The sequence below is a fragment of the Cucurbita moschata genome, unplaced genomic scaffold (assembly GCF_002738365.1).
Source record: "Cucurbita moschata cultivar Rifu unplaced genomic scaffold, Cmos_1.0 Cmo_Scf00017, whole genome shotgun sequence".
NCBI lineage: Eukaryota > Viridiplantae > Streptophyta > Magnoliopsida > Cucurbitales > Cucurbitaceae > Cucurbita > Cucurbita moschata.
This window is the reverse complement of record NW_019268533.1, coordinates 1,767,101-1,787,392: the sequence shown is the minus strand read 5'-3', so window position 1 is coordinate 1,787,392 and position 20,292 is coordinate 1,767,101. Positions and strand designations below refer to the sequence as shown.

At 39.2% G+C, this 20,292-nt stretch overlaps 3 protein-coding genes across 3 annotated transcripts; all 3 read right to left on the bottom strand.

Moving 5' to 3' along the window:
- Window positions 1-579: 579 nt before the first annotated feature.
- On the bottom strand, window positions 580-1,422 carry LOC111455534. Its single transcript, XM_023097250.1, has one exon. It carries the CDS (start codon window positions 1,420-1,422, stop codon window positions 580-582), a length of 843 nt encoding a protein of 280 aa, XP_022953018.1.
- Window positions 1,423-11,965: 10,543 nt separating this feature from the next.
- On the bottom strand, window positions 11,966-12,820 carry LOC111455533. Its single transcript, XM_023097249.1, has one exon. It carries the CDS (start codon window positions 12,818-12,820, stop codon window positions 11,966-11,968), a length of 855 nt encoding a protein of 284 aa, XP_022953017.1.
- A 6,468-nt stretch (window positions 12,821-19,288) lies between these two features.
- Window positions 19,289-20,143, bottom strand: LOC111455531. Its single transcript, XM_023097247.1, has one exon. The coding sequence runs from the start codon at window positions 20,141-20,143 to the stop codon at window positions 19,289-19,291; it is 855 nt and encodes a 284-aa protein (XP_022953015.1).
- Between the last annotated feature and the right edge of the window lie 149 nt (window positions 20,144-20,292).

Here is a 20,292-nt window from a genome sequence, read left to right as displayed (position 1 = left end):
GTCCGACGAAGCCACAAAGCTGGGGCGAAAAATATATATGAGGCTTAATTCCCCTAAGGCTAGTCGTGAGTGTGTCAAGATCAAGACACCGCACGGTCAGAAATGTAGGACCATGACAGGGACAATATTGTATCATTATGGAGAGTCGTGATTCCTAACAATATCTACTAGCAGTGGGCTTGGGCTGTTACACTTCATTTTCTTGAACAGTTTGCAATCCCAACGGTTAAAACAAATAACGTGTAGAGTTAAAAGACCGAAATGGTGAGATGGATGATTGGAAGTCTTTACTTTGGACTAAGTCTACGATACAAGTCAAAACGTCTCGTACCAATGGAGTTAGTATCCTTACACACTAAGGATCATCCTCACTTCTATTTCACATAAGACTATGTTCACATTCCTAACAATATCAACAATACTAATAGTGCAAGAAGTTAGCTAGAGAAGAAGATGATATGGAGTTCACAATCTTGGTTGAAATGTATTTGTATATATATCTATGTATTGTGGTGTTTACATTTGACAAAAATGGATCCATTGGAATGGACTATGCAACTATTTCCTAAGCTTTCATCCTTAGTAATTTAGGATGTTAAGAAAAGCGACTCTGTTCTTGATAAGACGTCGATATAGACTCTCGAGATCTTCTTCGATGTCATGAATACACGACTCGAATTTCCTCATTGAGCTCTGCAAATCTTCAACTTGCACAAGGAAATGAGATTTTTTATTGATGATTGAGTATAATGCAGCATCCACCATCTCTACTTCATTTCCATCTTTGCAGGCAACTCTCTTAGATTGCATCAACTTAGAAACCAAAGACCATCTGTTCATCTTTGATGCCAACTTTGGTCCAGCTAGAAAGGACAACAAGGATTCAATGGTGCTATATGTGACCACTTCTGCCTCTTTTAATAAACTGACAATCTCTGAATTTTCATTGCTTTTTTGGGAACTTGTTCTTTCCATTCCCTTCAAGGCCTTGTGGATTGCCTTCTTCATCATCTTCCTTGAGTTCATATACTTTTGAACATCAACTACAATGTCATCTCCTCTTCTTCTGCGCAACGATGACTCGAGTTCATGTGCACATTCTTTCATCTGTGATATCATATCCTTAGCCATAGTACACAAATCCAAGAGCTTGAGAGATCCTTCTAGCAACTCATCAACTGATTTGTTGTCAACAATAGCTTGATGGGTGAGTGGCAAAAGAAGCAACTTCTCAATGCAATCATGCAAATCTTGAAGCCCATCAAGTTTTTGACACAAAGAAGAAGATGAAGAAGTGGCTTCAGAGGCCTTCAATCTGCAGAGATGTTCATCAACTTCATCCACAACTGGATGTGGCTTTGAAGGCAAACTGTTTGAACGGATGTGGAATGATTTCTGTGCGTTTGTAGCAAAGGAATCCATTTTTCTTTTACAAAAGAACAGCTAAAGCAGTTTCAACTTGACTTCCCTGTTTTGGCCTCAGAGGCCTATTTATATTGGCTGAGGGAGACATGAGGAATCTCAAGCTCATCTAATTATAATTAAGTAATTAATCTGCAGAAGCTAATAATTCAGCAATGTTCATGCCATGTCTCCCTCCCACCTCTTTTTTATCACCATTATTGATACTAATTTCTTTATAATCCATTGGATGTATCTGACACAAAAGCCATTTGTTCATAACTCATAGCTGTATTGAAATCGAGTGTCTCCTACATATACAAGGCCAATTGAGCTGTATAAAAATATAGAACCGAGTCGCTTCTGCAGAGGACAAGACTGTCGCTTTACACATGCAAATGTGTGAGAATCTTCTTCCTCCCAATGCATCGAATTGTAAAGGGTTTTCCCCTCTTTAGTCGCTTGCTCAATGCTTCTATTATCTACTTCATATTCTGCAATAGATTGCTGAATAGTCTGTGCATTATGAAAGACAAGAGTGCTGTTGACAGAGTTGGCATCTTACAGAAATGGTGCTGCCATATTTATTTTGTCATTTCCAGCTTTTTACATTTGATAAAATTACATTAAGACAGCCTTCCGTACTTTGAGGTCCTTGAATCAGGGAAGAATGGAGCCCTAAGGCATTTACCTATGGCTTTATGTAACGGTCCGAGTCCATCACTAACAGATATTGTCCTCTTTGGACTTTTCCTTTTGGACTTCACCTCAAGGGTTTTAAAATGCGTCTGCTAGGAAGAGGTTTCTATACCCTTTATAAAGAATGTTTCGTTCTCTTCCCCAACCGATGTGGAATCTCACATTTTAAGACATTTTTCCGTTTTGCTTTCTAATTTCTGCTAACAAAGAAGGGCAAGATCAGAAACGCTGACTCATGATGTGAATGAATTTTCTTGTCAGATAAGTAATGTAGGATAATAAGCATGATCGTTAAGGACAACGAGCCTTCCACAAATCTTCACAATGATATAATATTGTCTACTTTGGGATGGAAAAAAACTCTTGTTGGCTTTACTTTTAGTTTCACCCAAAAGCCTCCCACCAATACGGGTAATTGTGTTCACTTATGTGCCATGGATCTTTACCTTTCTTAGATAATGTAGAACTTTTGTTGCACCTAAAAATCTTACATTTGAGACAATTCCTCATCGAGACAATATTCATGTGAGATCTTACATTTGTTGGAGAGGAGAACGAAACATTCCTTATAGGGTGTGGAACCCTCCATAGTAGACGCGTTCTAAAACCGTGAAGCTAACAGCAATACGTAACAAACCAAAACGAACAATATCTGCTAGCGGTGGGCTTGGGTTGTTACAATCCAGGCACAAGCACATATCACACCCATTAACAAGAAGAGTTTATTTTTGCTCTTACGAAGGCGAGTTGGGAAACACCTAGATAGAGCACGACTTAGGCTTACTAGTTCTCTTTTCTCAAACTCAGAGCATTTCTAAACACGCAATTAGGTATAGACCATAGTTTTGATACCAATTGTTAAGGACAACAAAACTTCCACGTATTCTTGCAATGGTATGATACTCATGATTTCACCCAAAAAAAAAAAAAAAACCTCATACTAGTGAAAATAGTTATCCTTACACATATAACATGGCCTCTCCCTTCCATAGCCAATATGGTACTTACTTTTTCACCACAGATCTTCCACACTTCTAATCAACGCCAAGCTCTATTTGCATCCTCAACCTCAATAGCTCTTCACATAATAGCCATATGAAACACATCACCATGAGCAGTTAATACCAACCAACATCCATGGATTTTGTTGCATTAGATATAAGCAACTAACAATGATTCAAACAAACAAAGACTGATACATATAACCATGGCTGCTGTATTCCACAACCATCAACAGGATATACCATAGCTGCAGTGTCATATCTTTGTTGCTTCAGCCTCTGATCTTTGATGAACAGCCAACCAATGTTCATACAGACATTCCTTCATACCTCAACTACAAATATCCAACAGCCTGAGCGATCCAACAAACTGCAAGCTCTATAAGCTATCTCTGTGTTCTTCCCCTCTTTATTTGCTCAAATATATACCAGTTAGCAAGGGAGACGTTTAGAGGCTCATCTGCTTTGACTTTTCAGGAATTGGGTCTTGGATCTAGACACTGCTGGTGCAATGTTTCCTCTCTACCAAGTCCCCAACTCATATCTGTATTAAATTACACCTAAAAAATGATATATGTCTGCCACTGTGGGGGCATAATGAATAGTTTTCAATTTTGTATATCAAATTGGTAATCAATCTTGCATCATATCTCCACAATGTTCCTCGTGATGATATGCAGCCTGATTAGCTTTATTATTGTACATATAATTGAATCGAGTTGTCTGTTAGATGAAAGACAGCCTGCAAAACGTTGCATGAAAGCTAATCTCAGGCCTCCATGTGATTCTTGTGCTCATCACCATTGTTTGGACACTTGGAATCTTTGACAGCAATGCCAATTTGAATACTTGGCTTCATTACTTAACCCTGGTTTACTAATTGACCTCTAGTTAACATACCATAGTTTAAGCCTAAAGGGGAAAAATCACTTTGGAAGAGAGAAACACAATCTTTTTCTTTTCTTTTTCTCGTAGTTTTCTATAATAGCCCAAGTCTACCGTTAGCCGATATTGTCCTCTTTGAGCTTTTCCTTCTGGAGTTCCGCTCAAGTTTCATCTACTAGGGAGAGGTTTTCATAACCTTATAAGAAGTGGTTCGTTTCTCTCTCCAACCAATGTGGGATTTCACAATCCACCCCCTTGGAGGCCAGCATTCTCACTGACATACTGCCCGATGTTTGACTCTGATACCATTTGTAACAGTTCAAGCCCACCACTAGCAGATATTGACCTCTATGGGCTTTCCCTTTTGAGCTTTCCCCCAAGGTTTTAAGGGAGAGGTTTCCACCCCTTATAAAGAATGCTTCTTTCACCTCTTCAACTGACGTGGGATCTCACAGTTTCACAACGTTGGAACAGAGAAACACAATGTTGATATTGCAAGAAGTTAGCTAGAGAAGAGAATGATATCGAATTCAAAATCTTGGTTCGAATTTGCAAACAAGTTATGAAATGTATTTGTATATATTGTATATGTACTGTGGTGTTTACATTTCCCAAAAATGGATTCTATTTGGCTATGATACTATTTCTAAGCTTTCACCCTTAGTGATTTAGGATGTTAAGCAAGGAGACTCTGTTCTTGATAAGATGTCGATATAGACTCTCCAGATCTTCTTCGATGTCATGAATACACAACTCCAATTTCTTCAGTGAGTTCTGCACATCTTCTACTTGCACGAGGAAACCAGATTTGTGGCTGGTGATTGAATACAATGCAGCATCCACCATTTGTACTTCATTTCCATTTGAGTCTTCATTTTTGCTAGCCACTTTCTTGGCTTGAACCAACTTGGAAACCAGAGACCATCTGCCCATCTTTGATGGCACCTTTGGTCCTGCTACAAATGATAGCAAGGACTCAAGGCTGTTACATGTGACAGCTTCTGCCTCTTTCAACAAGCTAACAATTTCTAAACTTTCATCACTTTTTTGGGCACTTGGCCTTTCAATTCCCTTCAAGGCCTTGTGGATTGCCTTCTTTATCATCTTCCTTGAGTTCAAATACTTCTGAATGTCACCGACGATGTCGTCTCCTCGTCTTCTACGCAAAGTCGACTCGAGTTCATGTGCAGATTCTTTCATTTGTGATAAAACATCCTTAGCCAAAGCACACACGTCCAAGACCTTGAGAGATCCTTCTAGCAAGTCATTGACTGATTGGTTGTCAACAAGTGCTTGATGGGTGAGTGGCAAAAGAAGCAACTTATCAATGGAATCATGCAAATCCTGAAGAGCATCAAGTTTTTGGCACAAAGAAGAAGAGGAAGAAGTGGCTTCAGAGGCCTTCAATCTACAGAGATGTTCGTTAACTTCATCCACAACTGGATGTGGCTTTGAGGGCAAACTGTTTGAACGGATGTGGAATGATTTCTTGGAGTTGGCAGCAAAGGAATCCATGTTTTTTACAAAAGGCTAAGCCTGTAGAACAGCCAAAGGAGTTTCAAGTTGACTTCATCTTTTGGCCTTCAGGAGGCTATTTATATCATTGAGGGAGACACAAGGAATCTCAAACTCATCTAATTGTAGTAAATTAATAATATGCACGAGCAAATGATTTAGCAATGTCCACGTTTTGTCTCCCTTCCACCTCTTTGTGTAGAGGACAAGATTGTCGCTTTACACATGCAGCCGTGTGAGAATCTTCTTCCTCCCAATGCACTGAATTAATTTTTTAATTTTCAGAGATATCTGGGGATGCTCGTACTTTATATGATGTAGTAGATTGTAGAGAAATTGCGTATTTTGCGATTGTGCGGCACTCACTCCAACATCGAGTGAGTCAAGCCAACTTAGATTTGCATCGCCTACGACTGGACAACATATGTTCAAGCCTCTGACACTGTTTTGCTAAGGAGGTTTTAGAAAATGTGGTAGAGAGATTTTCAAAAGAGAGTTTGAAAGTAAGAATGAGAGAAGATTTTAAAGCATCGTTATATAACTATAATCAAAAGGCAACACTTTTCGGGTAGGTAAAATTTGACAACTAGTCGCATTCCCTATAGTACAATTTGAAGCAATTCAGGTCTGGTAGACCTAGACGTGATTTCGTCAAATGGTCATAAATTAGAGGGAGGAGTTACCCTATAGTATATTTTTAGGCGATTCAGGGCATGTTTAGACATGATTTTGCTAAGTAGTCGTACAAACAGAAAATATAATAGTAAGACAATACAACATAAAATTAAACAAAGGGTTCGGCGTGGCATGGACATGCGGCCATGGGCAACACGCCCTAGATAAACATGACCGTAACACTGAGCCTATCTCTCTTGAGGCAGAGCTTTCTTCTACTTCTATGCTGCATGCTAAGCCTATCCTCCCGAGGGTGGTTGCCTTTTCTTTCAGCGGTTTACAACTTCGGATCCGTCCATTACCTTGTGAATTTCTCATATATTAGAAGACGAACGTATGCTTCAACCCTTGCTCTTAAATGAATGGTCAATTGTTCATATAGACATTTCACGTATCTCCACAATGATATAATATTTTCTATTTTGGGATGGAAAAAACCCTCATGGCTTTGCTTTTAGTTTCATACGAAGGCCTCACACCAACCGAGGTAATTGTTAGGTTAGGGAAACTGCTGCTTGTTTATAGCTGAGTCAACAGTTATACATAGTAAAGCTATATTTGGTAAATGACATATAAAGTAAATTGTCATAAAGAGTAAATAGCTATGTACAGTAAAAACTTATATCGGGTAAAGCTATATATGGTAAATAGTTATATATAGTAGATAGTTATATCTGGTAAAGCTAAATATAGTAAGCTAAATCATATATATATCCCGCAGAGTTTTAAAAAGGTACTTTCTGTATTCTATGTATTCTCTCTTACTGTACATACTTGAAGTCATCAATATAAATCCTTTAGCCAGAATTCTCCTTGCATTTTCTCTATCATGTACTTTGTGTTCATCTAGATTGAGTGTGTGTGTTGTTGTGTGATCCTAACAACTGGTATCAAAGCTAGGCGGAAGTCACCACAATCTGTGAAGATGGAAAGTTCAAAGATTGGAATTGAGAAGTTCGATGGATCCGATTTCGGTTTCTGAAAAATGCAGATTGAAGATTATCTGTATCAGAAAGGTCTTCACGAACCCTTGTTGGGAGTGATGTCGGATACCATGACCATGGAGCAGTGGAAGCTCAAGGATCGACAAGCCTTAGGGTTGATCAGGTTGACGCTATCCAGAAACATGGCGTTCAATATCATCAAGGAGAAGACAACATCAGATTTGTTGAAGGCGTTGTCGAATATGTACGAAAAACCGTCGGCTATGAATAAGGTGTATTTGATGCGGAGATTGTTCAATCTACAGATGTCTGAAGGTGGATCTGCTGTGGATCATATAAATGAATTCAATATGATCATAAGTCAACTGAGTTCGGTGGAAATTAATTTCAAAGATGAAATTAAAGCATTGATTTTGATGTCATCTTTACCCAAGTCGTGGGATACTGTTGTTGCCGCACTCAGCAGTTCCCGAGGATCTGATAAACTGAAGTTTGATGAAATTTGAGATGTAGTTCTCAGCGAAAGTACTCGCAAACGAGAAATTAGAAATTTATCTGGTAGTGCTCTCAATGTTGACCAACGGGGAAAAAGTAAACCGAAGGGCCCAAATAAAGGGCGATCAAAATCAAAGAACCGAGAAAAATCTCAAAATAGACCAAACGTAACGTGTTGGAATTGTGGAGAAAAAGGTCACTTTCGGACAGGTTGTACAAGACCAAAGAGGAAGCAGAATCACAAATCTGGAGATGATGATGATTCTATAAATTCAGCAGAAGACATTGGGGATGCTCTAATCCTCAGCGTGGACAGTTCGATTGAATCCTGGATTTTGGATTCAGATGCATCTTTTCATTCGTCTCCAAATAAAGAGTTGTTCTGGAATTTCAAGTCTGAAAATTTCGAGAAGGTGTATCTTGCCGACAACAAAGATTTGGAGATTAAAGAAAAATGAGATGTCTGCATAAAAACTTTGACAGGAAATCAGTGGACATTAAACGATGTCAGATATATTCCTGGTCTAAAAAAGAACCTGGTCTCTATTGGTCAGTTAGACAGCACAGGTTATGCAACAAAGTTAGGGAAGAGTTCGTGGAAGATTATGAAGGGTGCTACGGCGGTAGCACGTGGCTCAAAATCTGGAACCTTATACACCACTGCAGGGTGTATGAACATAGCTGTTGTTGCTGAGAGTACTTCAAATTCAAGTCTATGACACAATAGACTTGGACATATGAGCGTGAAAGGAATGAAGACGCTGGCCGTGAAAGGAGTTTTAGAAGGTCTGAAATCTGTTGATGTGGGTCGTTGTGAGAACTACGTTATGAGCAAGCAGAAATGAGTTAACTTCACAAGGATCGCCAGAGAATAGAAGAAAGTGCGATTGGAAATTGAACCATATGTGGAGCAAGGTTCGACGAAGCAAGTGGGAGTTGAGCTTGAGTTGCAGGAAAACTCACCTAGTGATGTTGTAGCAGATACTCATGAAACTCCTGAGACTATTGCTGAAGAACTAGAGGTGGAGCAAGGTTCCAAAACCACGAAGTAAGTGAGAGTTAGCTTGAGTTGCAGGGAAACTCACTTAGTGATGTTGTAGCACATACTCATGAAACTTCTGAGTCTACTTCTAAGGAACCAGATGTGGAGCAAGGTTCAAAGACCACGAAGCAAGTGGGAGTTGAGCTTGAGTTTCAAGAAAACTCACCTAGTGATGTTGTAGCAGATACTCATGAAACTCCTAAGACTACTGCAGAGAAATCAGAAATGGAGCAAGTGACACCTGAACCGGTGTTGAGAAGATCATCTAGTACTATCAGAGTACCAGATATGTATGTACCTTCATTACACTATCTGTTGTCGATGAAAGGGAACCACAACCCTTTGAGGAGGCCCTATAGTTGGAGGATACAACCGAGTGGGAGCAAGCCATGGATGATGGGACGTCTAGGCTTCAAAAATGCATTGTACTGAAGCTGGAAAGAAGACAATATGGATGACTGACTATCTGGAAGAATTGGGCAAGAAGCAACACGAAAAGATACTTTATAGAGATAGTCAGAGTGTCATACAGTTGGCGAGGAACCCGGTCTATCATTTAAAGATAAAACACGGAAGGCGATACCATTTCACTTGCAGGTTAGTGGAAGATGTTGATGTGTTTTGAGAAGATAGAGGGTGCAAAGAATCCAACAAACATGTTGACAAAATATATTGATGTTGGAATATTGAGGTTGTGCAAAACCTCAGTTGGTATGGTGCAGTGAAGATATTCATGATCGTTTGAGAATGAAATTCTTGGTTGACTGGATCAGTCTCCAAGTGGGAGAATTGTTAGGTTATGGAGACTGCTGCTTATTTATAGCTGAGTCAACGGTTATACATAGTAAAGCTATATTTGGTAAATGACATATAAAATTAATTGTCTAGCTATGTATAGTAAAAAGCTATATCGGGTAAAATTATATATGTTAAATAGTTATATATAGTAGATGGTTATGTCTGGTGAAGCTAAATCATATATATATCGCCTCGAGCAGAGCTTTGAAAATGTACTATGTATTCTCTGTATTCTCTCTTACTGTACATACTTGAGTCATCAATATAAATTCTTTAGCTAGAATTCTCCTTGCATTTTTTCTATCCTATTCTTTGTGTTCATCTAGATCGAGTGTGTGCGTTGTTGTGTGATCCTAACAGTAATTGTGTTCCCTTATATACCACATATCTCTCTCTAGCCAATGTGGAACTTTTGTGGCACCTAAAAATCCTCCCCTCTAACAAATACGTCCACTCACAACAACAATTCTTCATCTAAGACAATATTCATGTGAGATCTCACTTTGGTTGGAGAGGGGAACGAAGCATTCTTTATAAGAATGTGAAAACCTCTCTCTAGTAAATGCGTTTTAAAACCGTGAAGCTGACGAATATACGTAACGGGTCAAAGCAGACAATATCTGTTAGCAGTGGCGTGGGTTGTTACAATCTAGGCACAAATTACACCAATTAACAAGAAGAGTTTATATTTGCTCTTATGAAAGCGAGTTGGGAAACACTTAGATGGAGCACGACTTAGGCCTACTATTTCTCTTTTCTCAAACTTTGAGAATTTCTAGACACGCAACTAGGTATAGACCATAGTTTTGATACCAATTGATAAAGACAACAAATTTCCATGTGTTCTTGCAATGGTATGATATTGTCTATTTGAAGAATAAGCCCTCGTAATTTCACCCAAAAAGACCTATCTTACCTGTGGAAATAGTTGTCCTTACATTTATATACCATGAGCCTCTCCCTTCCATAGCCAATATGGTACTTACTTTTTCACCATAGATCTTCCACAGTTCTAATCAACCCCGAGCTCTATTTGCATCCTCAACCTCAATAGTTCTACATGTAATAGCCATATGAAACACATCACCATCAGCAGTTAATACCAACCAACATCCATGGATTTTGTTGCATTAGATATAAGCAACTAACAATGATTCAAACAAACAAAGACTGATACATATAACCATGGCTGCTGTATTCCACAACCATCAACAGGATATACCATAGCTGCAGTGTCATATCTTTGTTGCTTCAGCCTCTGATCTTTGATGAACAGCCAACCAATGTTCATACAGACATTCCTTCATACCTCAACTACAAATATCCAACAGCCTGAACGATCCAACAAACTGCAAGCTCTGTAAGCTATCTCTGTGTTCTTCCCCTCTTTATTTGCTCAAATATATACCAGTTAGCAAGGGAGACGTTTAGAGGCTCATCTGCTTTGACTTTTCAGGAATTGGGTCTTGGATCTAGACACTGCTGGTGCAATGTTTCCTCTCTACCAAGTCCCCAACTCATATCTGTATTAAATTACACCTAAAAAATGATATATGTCTGCCACTGTGGGGGCATAATGAATAGTTTTCAATTTTGTATATCAAATTGGTAATCAATCTTGCATCATATCTCCACAATGTTCCTCGTGATGATATGCAGCCTGATTAGCTTTATTATTGTACATATAATTGAATCGAGTTGTCTGTTAGATGAAAGACAGCCTGCAAAACGTTGCATGAAAGCTAATCTCAGGCCTCCATGTGATTCTTGTGCTCATCACCATTGTTTGGACACTTGGAATCTTTGACAGCAATGCCAATTTGAATACTTGGCTTCATTACTTAACCCTGGTTTACTAATTGACCTCTAGTTAACATACCATAGTTTAAGCCTAGAGGGGAAAATCACTTTGGAAGAGAGAAACATCATCTTTTTTTTGTCTTTTTCTCATAGGTTCTGTAATAGCCCAAGTCTACCGCTAGCAGATATTGTCCTCTTTGGGCTTTTCCTTCTAGGGTTCCGCTCAAGGTTTTAAAACGCATCTACTAGGGATAGGTTTTCACATCCTTATAAGAAGTGTTCGTTTCTCTCTCCAACCAATGTGGGATTTCACAGTCCACCCCCTTGGAGGCCAGCGTTTTCGCTGACATACTGCCCGATGTTTGACTCTGATACCATTTGTAACAGTTCAAGCCCACCACTAGCAAATATTGACCTCTTTGGGCTTTCCCTTTTGAGCTTTCCCCCAAGGTTTGAAGGGAGAGGTTTCCACCCCTTATAAAGAATTCTTCTTTCACCTCTCCAACCGACGTGGGATCTCACAGAGAAACACAATGTTGATATTGCAAGAAGTTAGCTAGAGAAGAGAATGATATCGAATTCAAAATCTTGGTTCGAATTTGCAAACAAGTTATGAAATGTATTTGTATATATTGTATATGTACTGTGGTGTTTACATTTCCCAAAAATGGATTCTATTTGGCTATGATACTATTTCTAAGCTTTCATCCTCAGTGATTTAGGATGTTAAGCAAGGAGACTCTGTTCTTGATAAGATGTCGATATAGACTCTCCAGATCTTCTTCGATGTCATGAATACACAACTCCAATTTCTTCAGTGAGTTCTGCACATCTTCTACTTGCACGAGGAAACCAGATTTGTGGCTGGTGATTGAATACAATGCAGCATCCACCATTTGTACTTCATTTCCATTTGAGTCTTCATTTTTGCTAGCCACTTTCTTGGCTTGAACCAACTTGGAAACCAGAGACCATCTGCCCATCTTTGATGGCACCTTTGGTCCTGCTACAAATGATAGCAAGGACTCAAGGCTGTTACATGTGACAGCTTCTGCCTCTTTCAACAAGCTAACAATTTCTAAACTTTCATCACTTTTTTGGGCACTTGGCCTTTCAATTCCCTTCAAGGCCTTGTGGATTGCCTTCTTTATCATCTTCCTTGAGTTCAAATACTTCTGAATGTCACCGACGATGTCGTCTCCTCGTCTTCTACGCAAAGTCGACTCGAGTTCATGTGCAGATTCTTTCATTTGTGATAAAACATCCTTAGCCAAAGCACACACGTCCAAGACCTTGAGAGATCCTTCTAGCAAGTCATTGACTGATTGGTTGTCAACAAGTGCTTGATGGGTGAGTGGCAAAAGAAGCAACTTATCAATGGAATCATGCAAATCCTGAAGAGCATCAAGTTTTTGGCACAAAGAAGAAGAGGAAGAAGTGGCTTCAGAGGCCTTCAATCTACAGAGATGTTCGTTAACTTCATCCACAACTGGATGTGGCTTTGAGGGCAAACTGTTTGAACGGATGTGGAATGATTTCTTGGAGTTGGCAGCAAAGGAATCCATGTTTTTTACAAAAGGCTAAGCCTGTAGAACAGCCAAAGGAGTTTCAAGTTGACTTCATCTTTTGGCCTTCAGGAGGCTATTTATATCATTGAGGGAGACACAAGGAATCTCAAACTCATCTAATTGTAGTAAATTAATAATATGCACGAGCAAATGATTTAGCAATGTCCACGTTTTGTCTCCCTTCCACCTCTTTGTGTAGAGGACAAGATTGTCGCTTTACACATGCAGCCGTGTGAGAATCTTCTTCCTCCCAATGCACTGAATTAATTTTTTAATTTTCAGAGATATCTGGGGATGCTCGTACTTTATATGATGTAGTAGATTGTAGAGAAATTGCGTATTTTGCGATTGTGCGGCACTCACTCCAACATCGAGTGAGTCAAGCCAACTTAGATTTGCATCGCCTACGACTGGACAACATATGTTCAAGCCTCTGACACTGTTTTGCTAAGGAGGTTTTAGAAAATGTGGTAGAGAGATTTTCAAAAGAGAGTTTGAAAGTAAGAATGAGAGAAGATTTTAAAGCATCGTTATATAACTATAATCAAAAGGCAACACTTTTCGGGTAGGTAGAATTTGACAACTAGTCGCATTCCCTATAGTACAATTTGAAACAATTCAGGTCTGGTAGACCTAGACGTGATTTCGTCAAATGGTCATAAAATTAGAGGGAGGAGTTACCCTATAGTATATTTTTAGGCGATTCAGGGCATGTTTAGACATGATTTTGCTAAGTAGTCGTACAAACAGAAAATATAATAGTAAGACAATACAACATAAAATTAAACAAAGGGTTCGGCGTGGCATGGACATGCAGCCATGGGCAACACGCCCTAGATAAACATGACCGTAACACTGAGCCTATCTCTCTTGAGGCAGAGCTTTCTTCTACTTCTATGCTGCATGCTAAGCCTATCCTCCCGAGGGCGGTTGCCTTTTCTTTCAGCGGTTTACAACTTCGGATCCGTCCATTACCTTGTGAATTTCTCATATATTAGAAGACGAACGTATGCTTCAACCCTTGCTCTTAAATGAATGGTCAATTGAAGTTCATATAGACATTTCACGTATCTCCACAATGATATAATATTTTCTATTTTGGGATGGAAAAAACCCTCGTGGCTTTGCTTTTAGTTTCATACAAAGGCCTCACACCAACCGAGGTAATTGTTAGGTTAGGGAGACTGCTGCTTGTTTATAGCTGAGTCAACAGTTATACATAGTAAAGCTATATTTGGTAAATGACATATAAAGTAAATTGTCATAAAGAGTAAATAGCTATGTACAGTAAAAACTTATATCGGGTAAAGCTATATATGGTAAATAGTTATATATAGTAGATAGTTATATCTGGTAAAGCTAAATATAGTAAGCTAAATCATATATATATCCCGCAGAGTTTTAAAAAGGTACTTTCTGTATTCTATGTATTCTCTCTTACTGTACATACTTGAAGTCATCAATATAAATCCTTTAGCCAGAATTCTCCTTGCATTTTCTCTATCATGTACTTTGTGTTCATCTAGATTGAGTGTGTGTGTTGTTGTGTGATCCTAACAACTGGTATCAAAGCTAGGCGGAAGTCACCACAATCTGTGAAGATGGAAAGTTCAAAGATTGGAATTGAGAAGTTCGATGGATCCGATTTCGGTTTCTGAAAAATGCAGATTGAAGATTATCTGTATCAGAAAGGTCTTCACGAACCCTTGTTGGGAGTGATGTCGGATACCATGACCATGGAGCAGTGGAAGCTCAAGGATCGACAAGCCTTAGGGTTGATCAGGTTGACGCTATCCAGAAACATGGCGTTCAATATCATCAAGGAGAAGACAACATCAGATTTGTTGAAGGCGTTGTCGAATATTTACGAAAAACCGTCGGCTATGAATAAGGTGTATTTGATGCGGAGATTGTTCAATCTACAGATGTCTGAAGGTGGATCTGCTGTGGATCATATAAATGAATTCAATATGATCATAAGTCAACTGAGTTCGGTGGAAATTAATTTCAAAGATGAAATTAAAGCATTGATTTTGATGTCATCTTTACCCAAGTCGTGGGATACTATTGTTGCCGCAATCAGCAGTTCCCGAGGATCTGATAAACTGAAGTTTGATGAAATTTGAGATGTAGTTCTCAGCGAAAGTACTCGCAAACGAGAAATTAGAAATTTATCTGGTAGTGCTCTCAATGTTGACCAACGGGGAAAAAGTAAACCGAAGGGCCCAAATAAAGGGCGATCAAAATCAAAGAACCGAGAAAAATCTCAAAATAGACCAAACGTAACGTGTTGGAATTGTGGAGAAAAAGGTCACTTTCGGACAGGTTGTACAAGACCAAAGAGGAAGCAGAATCACAAATCTGGAGATGATGATGATTCTATAAATTCAGCAGAAGACATTGAGGATGCTCTAATCCTCAGCGTGGACAGTTCGATTGAATCCTGGATTTTGGATTCAGGTGCATCTTTTCATTCGTCTCCAAATAAAGAGTTGTTCCGGAATTTCAAGTCTGAAAATTTCGAGAAGGTGTATCTTGCCGACAACAAAGATTTGGAGATTAAAGAAAAATGAGATGTCTGCATAAAAACTTTGACAGGAAATCAGTGGACATTAAACGATGTCAGATATATTCCTGGTCTAAAAAAGAACCTGGTCTCTATTGGTCAGTTAGACAGCACAGGTTATGCAACAAAGTTAGGGAAGAGTTTGTGGAAGATTATGAAGGGTGCTACGGCGGTAGCACGTGGCTCAAAATCTGGAACCTTATACACCCCCGCAGGGTGTATGAACATAGCTGCTGTTGCTGAGAGTACTTCAAATTCAAGTCTATGACACAATAGACTTGGACATATGAGCGTGAAAGGAATGAAGACGCTGGCCGTGAAAAGAGTTTTAGAAGGTCTGAAATCTGTTGATGTGGGTCGTTGTGAGAACTACGTTATGAGCAAGCAGAAATGAGTTAACTTCACAAGGATCGCCAGAGAATAGAAGAAAGTGCGATTGGAAATTGAACCATATGTGGAGCAAGGTTCGACGAAGCAAGTGGGAGTTGAGCTTGAGTTGCAGGAAAACTCACCTAGTGATGTTGTAGCAGATACTCATGAAACTCCTGAGACTATTGCTGAAGAACTAGAGGTGGAGCAAGGTTCCAAAACCAAGAAGTAAGTGGGAGTTAGCTTGAGTTGCAGGGAAACTCACTTAGTGATGTTGTAGCACATACTCATGAAACTTCTGAGTCTACTTCTAAGGAACCAGATGTGGAGCAAGGTTCAAAGACCACGAAGCAAGTGGGAGTTGAGCTTGAGTTTCAAGAAAACTCACCTAGTGATGTTGTAGCAGATACTCATGAAACTCCTAAGACTACTGCAGAGAAATCAGAAATGGAGCAAGTGACACCTGAACCGGTGTTGAGAAGATCATCTAGTACTATCAGAGTACCAGATATGTATGTACCTTCATTACACTATCTGTTGTCGATGAAAGGGAACCACAACCCTTTGAGGAGGCCCTATAGTTGGAGGATACAACCGAGTGGGAGCAAGCCATGGATGATGGCACGTCTAGGCTTCAAAAATGCATTGTACTGAAGCTGGAAAGAAGACAATATGGATGACTGACTATCTGGAAGAATTGGGCAAGAAGCAACACGAAAAGATACTTTATAGAGATAGTCAGAGTGTCATACAGTTGGCGAGGAACCCGGTCTATCATTTAAAGATAAAACACGAAAGGCGATACCATTTCACTTGCAGGTTAGTGGAAGATGTTGATGTGTTTTGAGAAGATAGAGGGTGCAAAGAATCCAACAAACATGTTGACAAAATATATTGATGTTGGAATATTGAGGTTGTGCAAAACCTCAGTTGGTATGGTGCAGTGAAGATATTCATGATCGTTTGAGAATGAAATTCTTGGTTGACTGGATCAGTCTCCAAGTGGGAGAATTGTTAGGTTATGGAGACTGCTGCTTATTTATAGCTGAGTCAACGGTTATACATAGTAAAGCTATATTTGGTAAATGACATATAAAATTAATTGTCTAGCTATGTATAGTAAAAAGCTATATCGGGTAAAATTATATATGGTAAATAGTTATATATAGTAGATGGTTATGTCTGGTGAAGCTAAATCATATATATATCCCCTCGAGCAGAGCTTTGAAAATGTACTATGTATTCTCTGTATTCTCTCTTACTGTACATACTCGAGTCATCAATATAAATTCTTTAGCTAGAATTCTCCTTGCATTTTTTCTATCCTGTTCTTTGTGTTCATCTAGATCGAGTGTGTGCATTGTTGTGTGATCCTAACAGTAATTGTGTTCCCTTATATACCACATATCTCTCTCTAGCCAATGTGGAACTTTTGTGGCACCTAAAAATCCTCCCCTCTAACAAATACGTCCACTCACAACAACAATTCTTCATCTAAGACAATATTCATGTGAGATCTCACTTTGGTTGGAGAGGGGAACGAAGCATTCTTTATAAGAATGTGAAAACCTCTCTCTAGTAAATGCGTTTTAAAACCGTGAAGCTGACGAATATACGTAACGGGTCAAAGCAGACAATATCTGTTAGCAGTGGCGTGGGTTGTTACAATCTAGGCACAAATTACACCAATTAACAAGAAGAGTTTATATTTGCTCTTATGAAAGCGAGTTGGGAAACACTTAGATGGAGCACGACTTAGGCCTACTATTTCTCTTTTCTCAAACTTTGAGAATTTCTAGACACGCAACTAGGTATAGACCATAGTTTTGATACCAATTGATAAAGACAACAAATTTCCATGTGTTCTTGCAATGGTATGATATTGTCTATTTGAAGAATAAGCCCTCGTAATTTCACCCAAAAAGACCTATCTTACCTGTGGAAATAGTTGTCCTTACATTTATATACCATGAGCCTCTCCCTTCCATAGCCAATATGGTACTTACTTTTTCACCATAGATCTTCCACAGTTCTAATCAACCCCGAGCTCTATTTGCATCCTCAACCTCAATAGTTCTACATGTAATAGCCATATGAAACACATCACCATCAGCAGTTAATACCAACCAACATCCATGGATTTTGTTGCATTAGATATAAGCAACTAACAATGATTCAAACAAACAAAGACTGATACATATAACCATGGCTGCTGTATTCCACAACCATCAACAGGATATACCATAGCTGCAGTGTCATATCTTTGTTGCTTCAGCCTCTGATCTTTGATGAACAGCCAACCAATGTTCATACAGACATTCCTTCATACCTCAACTACAAATATCCAACAGCCTGAACGATCCAACAAACTGCAAGCTCTGTAAGCTATCTCTGTGTTCTTCCCCTCTTTATTTGCTCAAATATATACCAGTTAGCAAGGGAGACGTTTAGAGGCTCATCTGCTTTGACTTTTCAGGAATTGGGTCTTGGATCTAGACACTGCTGGTGCAATGTTTCCTCTCTACCAAGTCCCCAACTCATATCTGTATTAAATTACACCTAAAAAATGATATATGTCTGCCACTGTGGGGGCATAATGAATAGTTTTCAATTTTGTATATCAAATTGGTAATCAATCTTGCATCATATCTCCACAATGTTCCTCGTGATGATATGCAGCCTGATTAGCTTTATTATTGTACATATAATTGAATCGAGTTGTCTGTTAGATGAAAGACAGCCTGCAAAACGTTGCATGAAAGCTAATCTCAGGCCTCCATGTGATTCTTGTGCTCATCACCATTGTTTGGACACTTGGAATCTTTGACAGCAATGCCAATTTGAATACTTGGCTTCATTACTTAACCCTGGTTTACTAATTGACCTCTAGTTAACATACCATAGTTTAAGCCTAGAGGGGAAAATCACTTTGGAAGAGAGAAACATCATCTTTTTTTTGTCTTTTTCTCATAGGTTCTGTAATAGCCCAAGTCTACCGCTAGCAGATATTGTCCTCTTTGGGCTTTTCCTTCTAGGGTTCCGCTCAAGGTTTTAAAACGCATCTACTAGGGATAGGTTTTCACATCCTTATAAGAAGTGTTCGTTTCTCTCTCCAACCAATGTGGGATTTCACAGTCCACCCCCTTGGAGGCCAGCGTTTTCGCTGACATACTGCCCGATGTTTGACTCTGATACCATTTGTAACAGTTCAAGCCCACCACTAGCAAATATTGACCTCTTTGGGCTTTCCCTTTTGAGCTTTCCCCCAAGGTTTGAAGGGAGAGGTTTCCACCCCTTATAAAGAATTCTTCTTTCACCTCTCCAACCGACGTGGGATCTCACAGAGAAACACAATGTTGATATTGCAAGAAGTTAGCTAGAGAAGAGAATGATATCGAATTCAAAATCTTGGTTCGAATTTGCAAACAAGTTATGAAATGTATTTGTATATATTGTATATGTACTGTGGTGTTTACATTTCCCAAAAATGGATTCTATTTGGCTATGATACTATTTCTAAGCTTTCATCCTCAGTGATTTAGGATGTTAAGCAAGGAGACTCTGTTCTTGATAAGATGTCGATATAGACTCTCCAGATCTTCTTCGATGTCATGAATACACAACTCCAATTTCTTCAGTGAGTTCTGCACATCTTCTACTTGCACGAGGAAACCAGATTTGTGGCTGGTGATTGAATACAATGCAGCATCCACCATTTGTACTTCATTTCCATTTGAGTCTTCATTTTTGCTAGCCACTTTCTTGGCTTGAACCAACTTGGAAACCAGAGACCATCTGCCCATCTTTGATGGCACCTTTGGTCCTGCTACAAATGATAGCAAGGACTCAAGGCTGTTACATGTGACAGCTTCTGCCTCTTTCAACAAGCTAACAATTTCTAAACTTTCATCACTTTTTTGGGCACTTGGCCTTTCAATTCCCTTCAAGGCCTTGTGGATTGCCTTCTTTATCATCTTCCTTGAGTTCAAATACTTCTGAATGTCACCGACGATGTCGTCTCCTCGTCTTCTACGCAAAGTCGACTCGAGTTCATGTGCAGATTCTTTCATTTGTGATAAAACATCCTTAGCCAAAGCACACACGTCCAAGACCTTGAGAGATCCTTCTAGCAAGTCATTGACTGATTGGTTGTCAACAAGTGCTTGATGGGTGAGTGGCAAAAGAAGCAACTTATCAATGGAATCATGCAAATCCTGAAGAGCATCAAGTTTTTGGCACAAAGAAGAAGAGGAAGAAGTGGCTTCAGAGGCCTTCAATCTACAGAGATGTTCGTTAACTTCATCCACAACTGGATGTGGCTTTGAGGGCAAACTGTTTGAACGGATGTGGAATGATTTCTTGGAGTTGGCAGCAAAGGAATCCATGTTTTTTACAAAAGGCTAAGCCTGTAGAACAGCCAAAGGAGTTTCAAGTTGACTTCATCTTTTGGCCTTCAGGAGGCTATTTATATCATTGAGGGAGACACAAGGAATCTCAAACTCATCTAATTGTAGTAAATTAATAATATGCACGA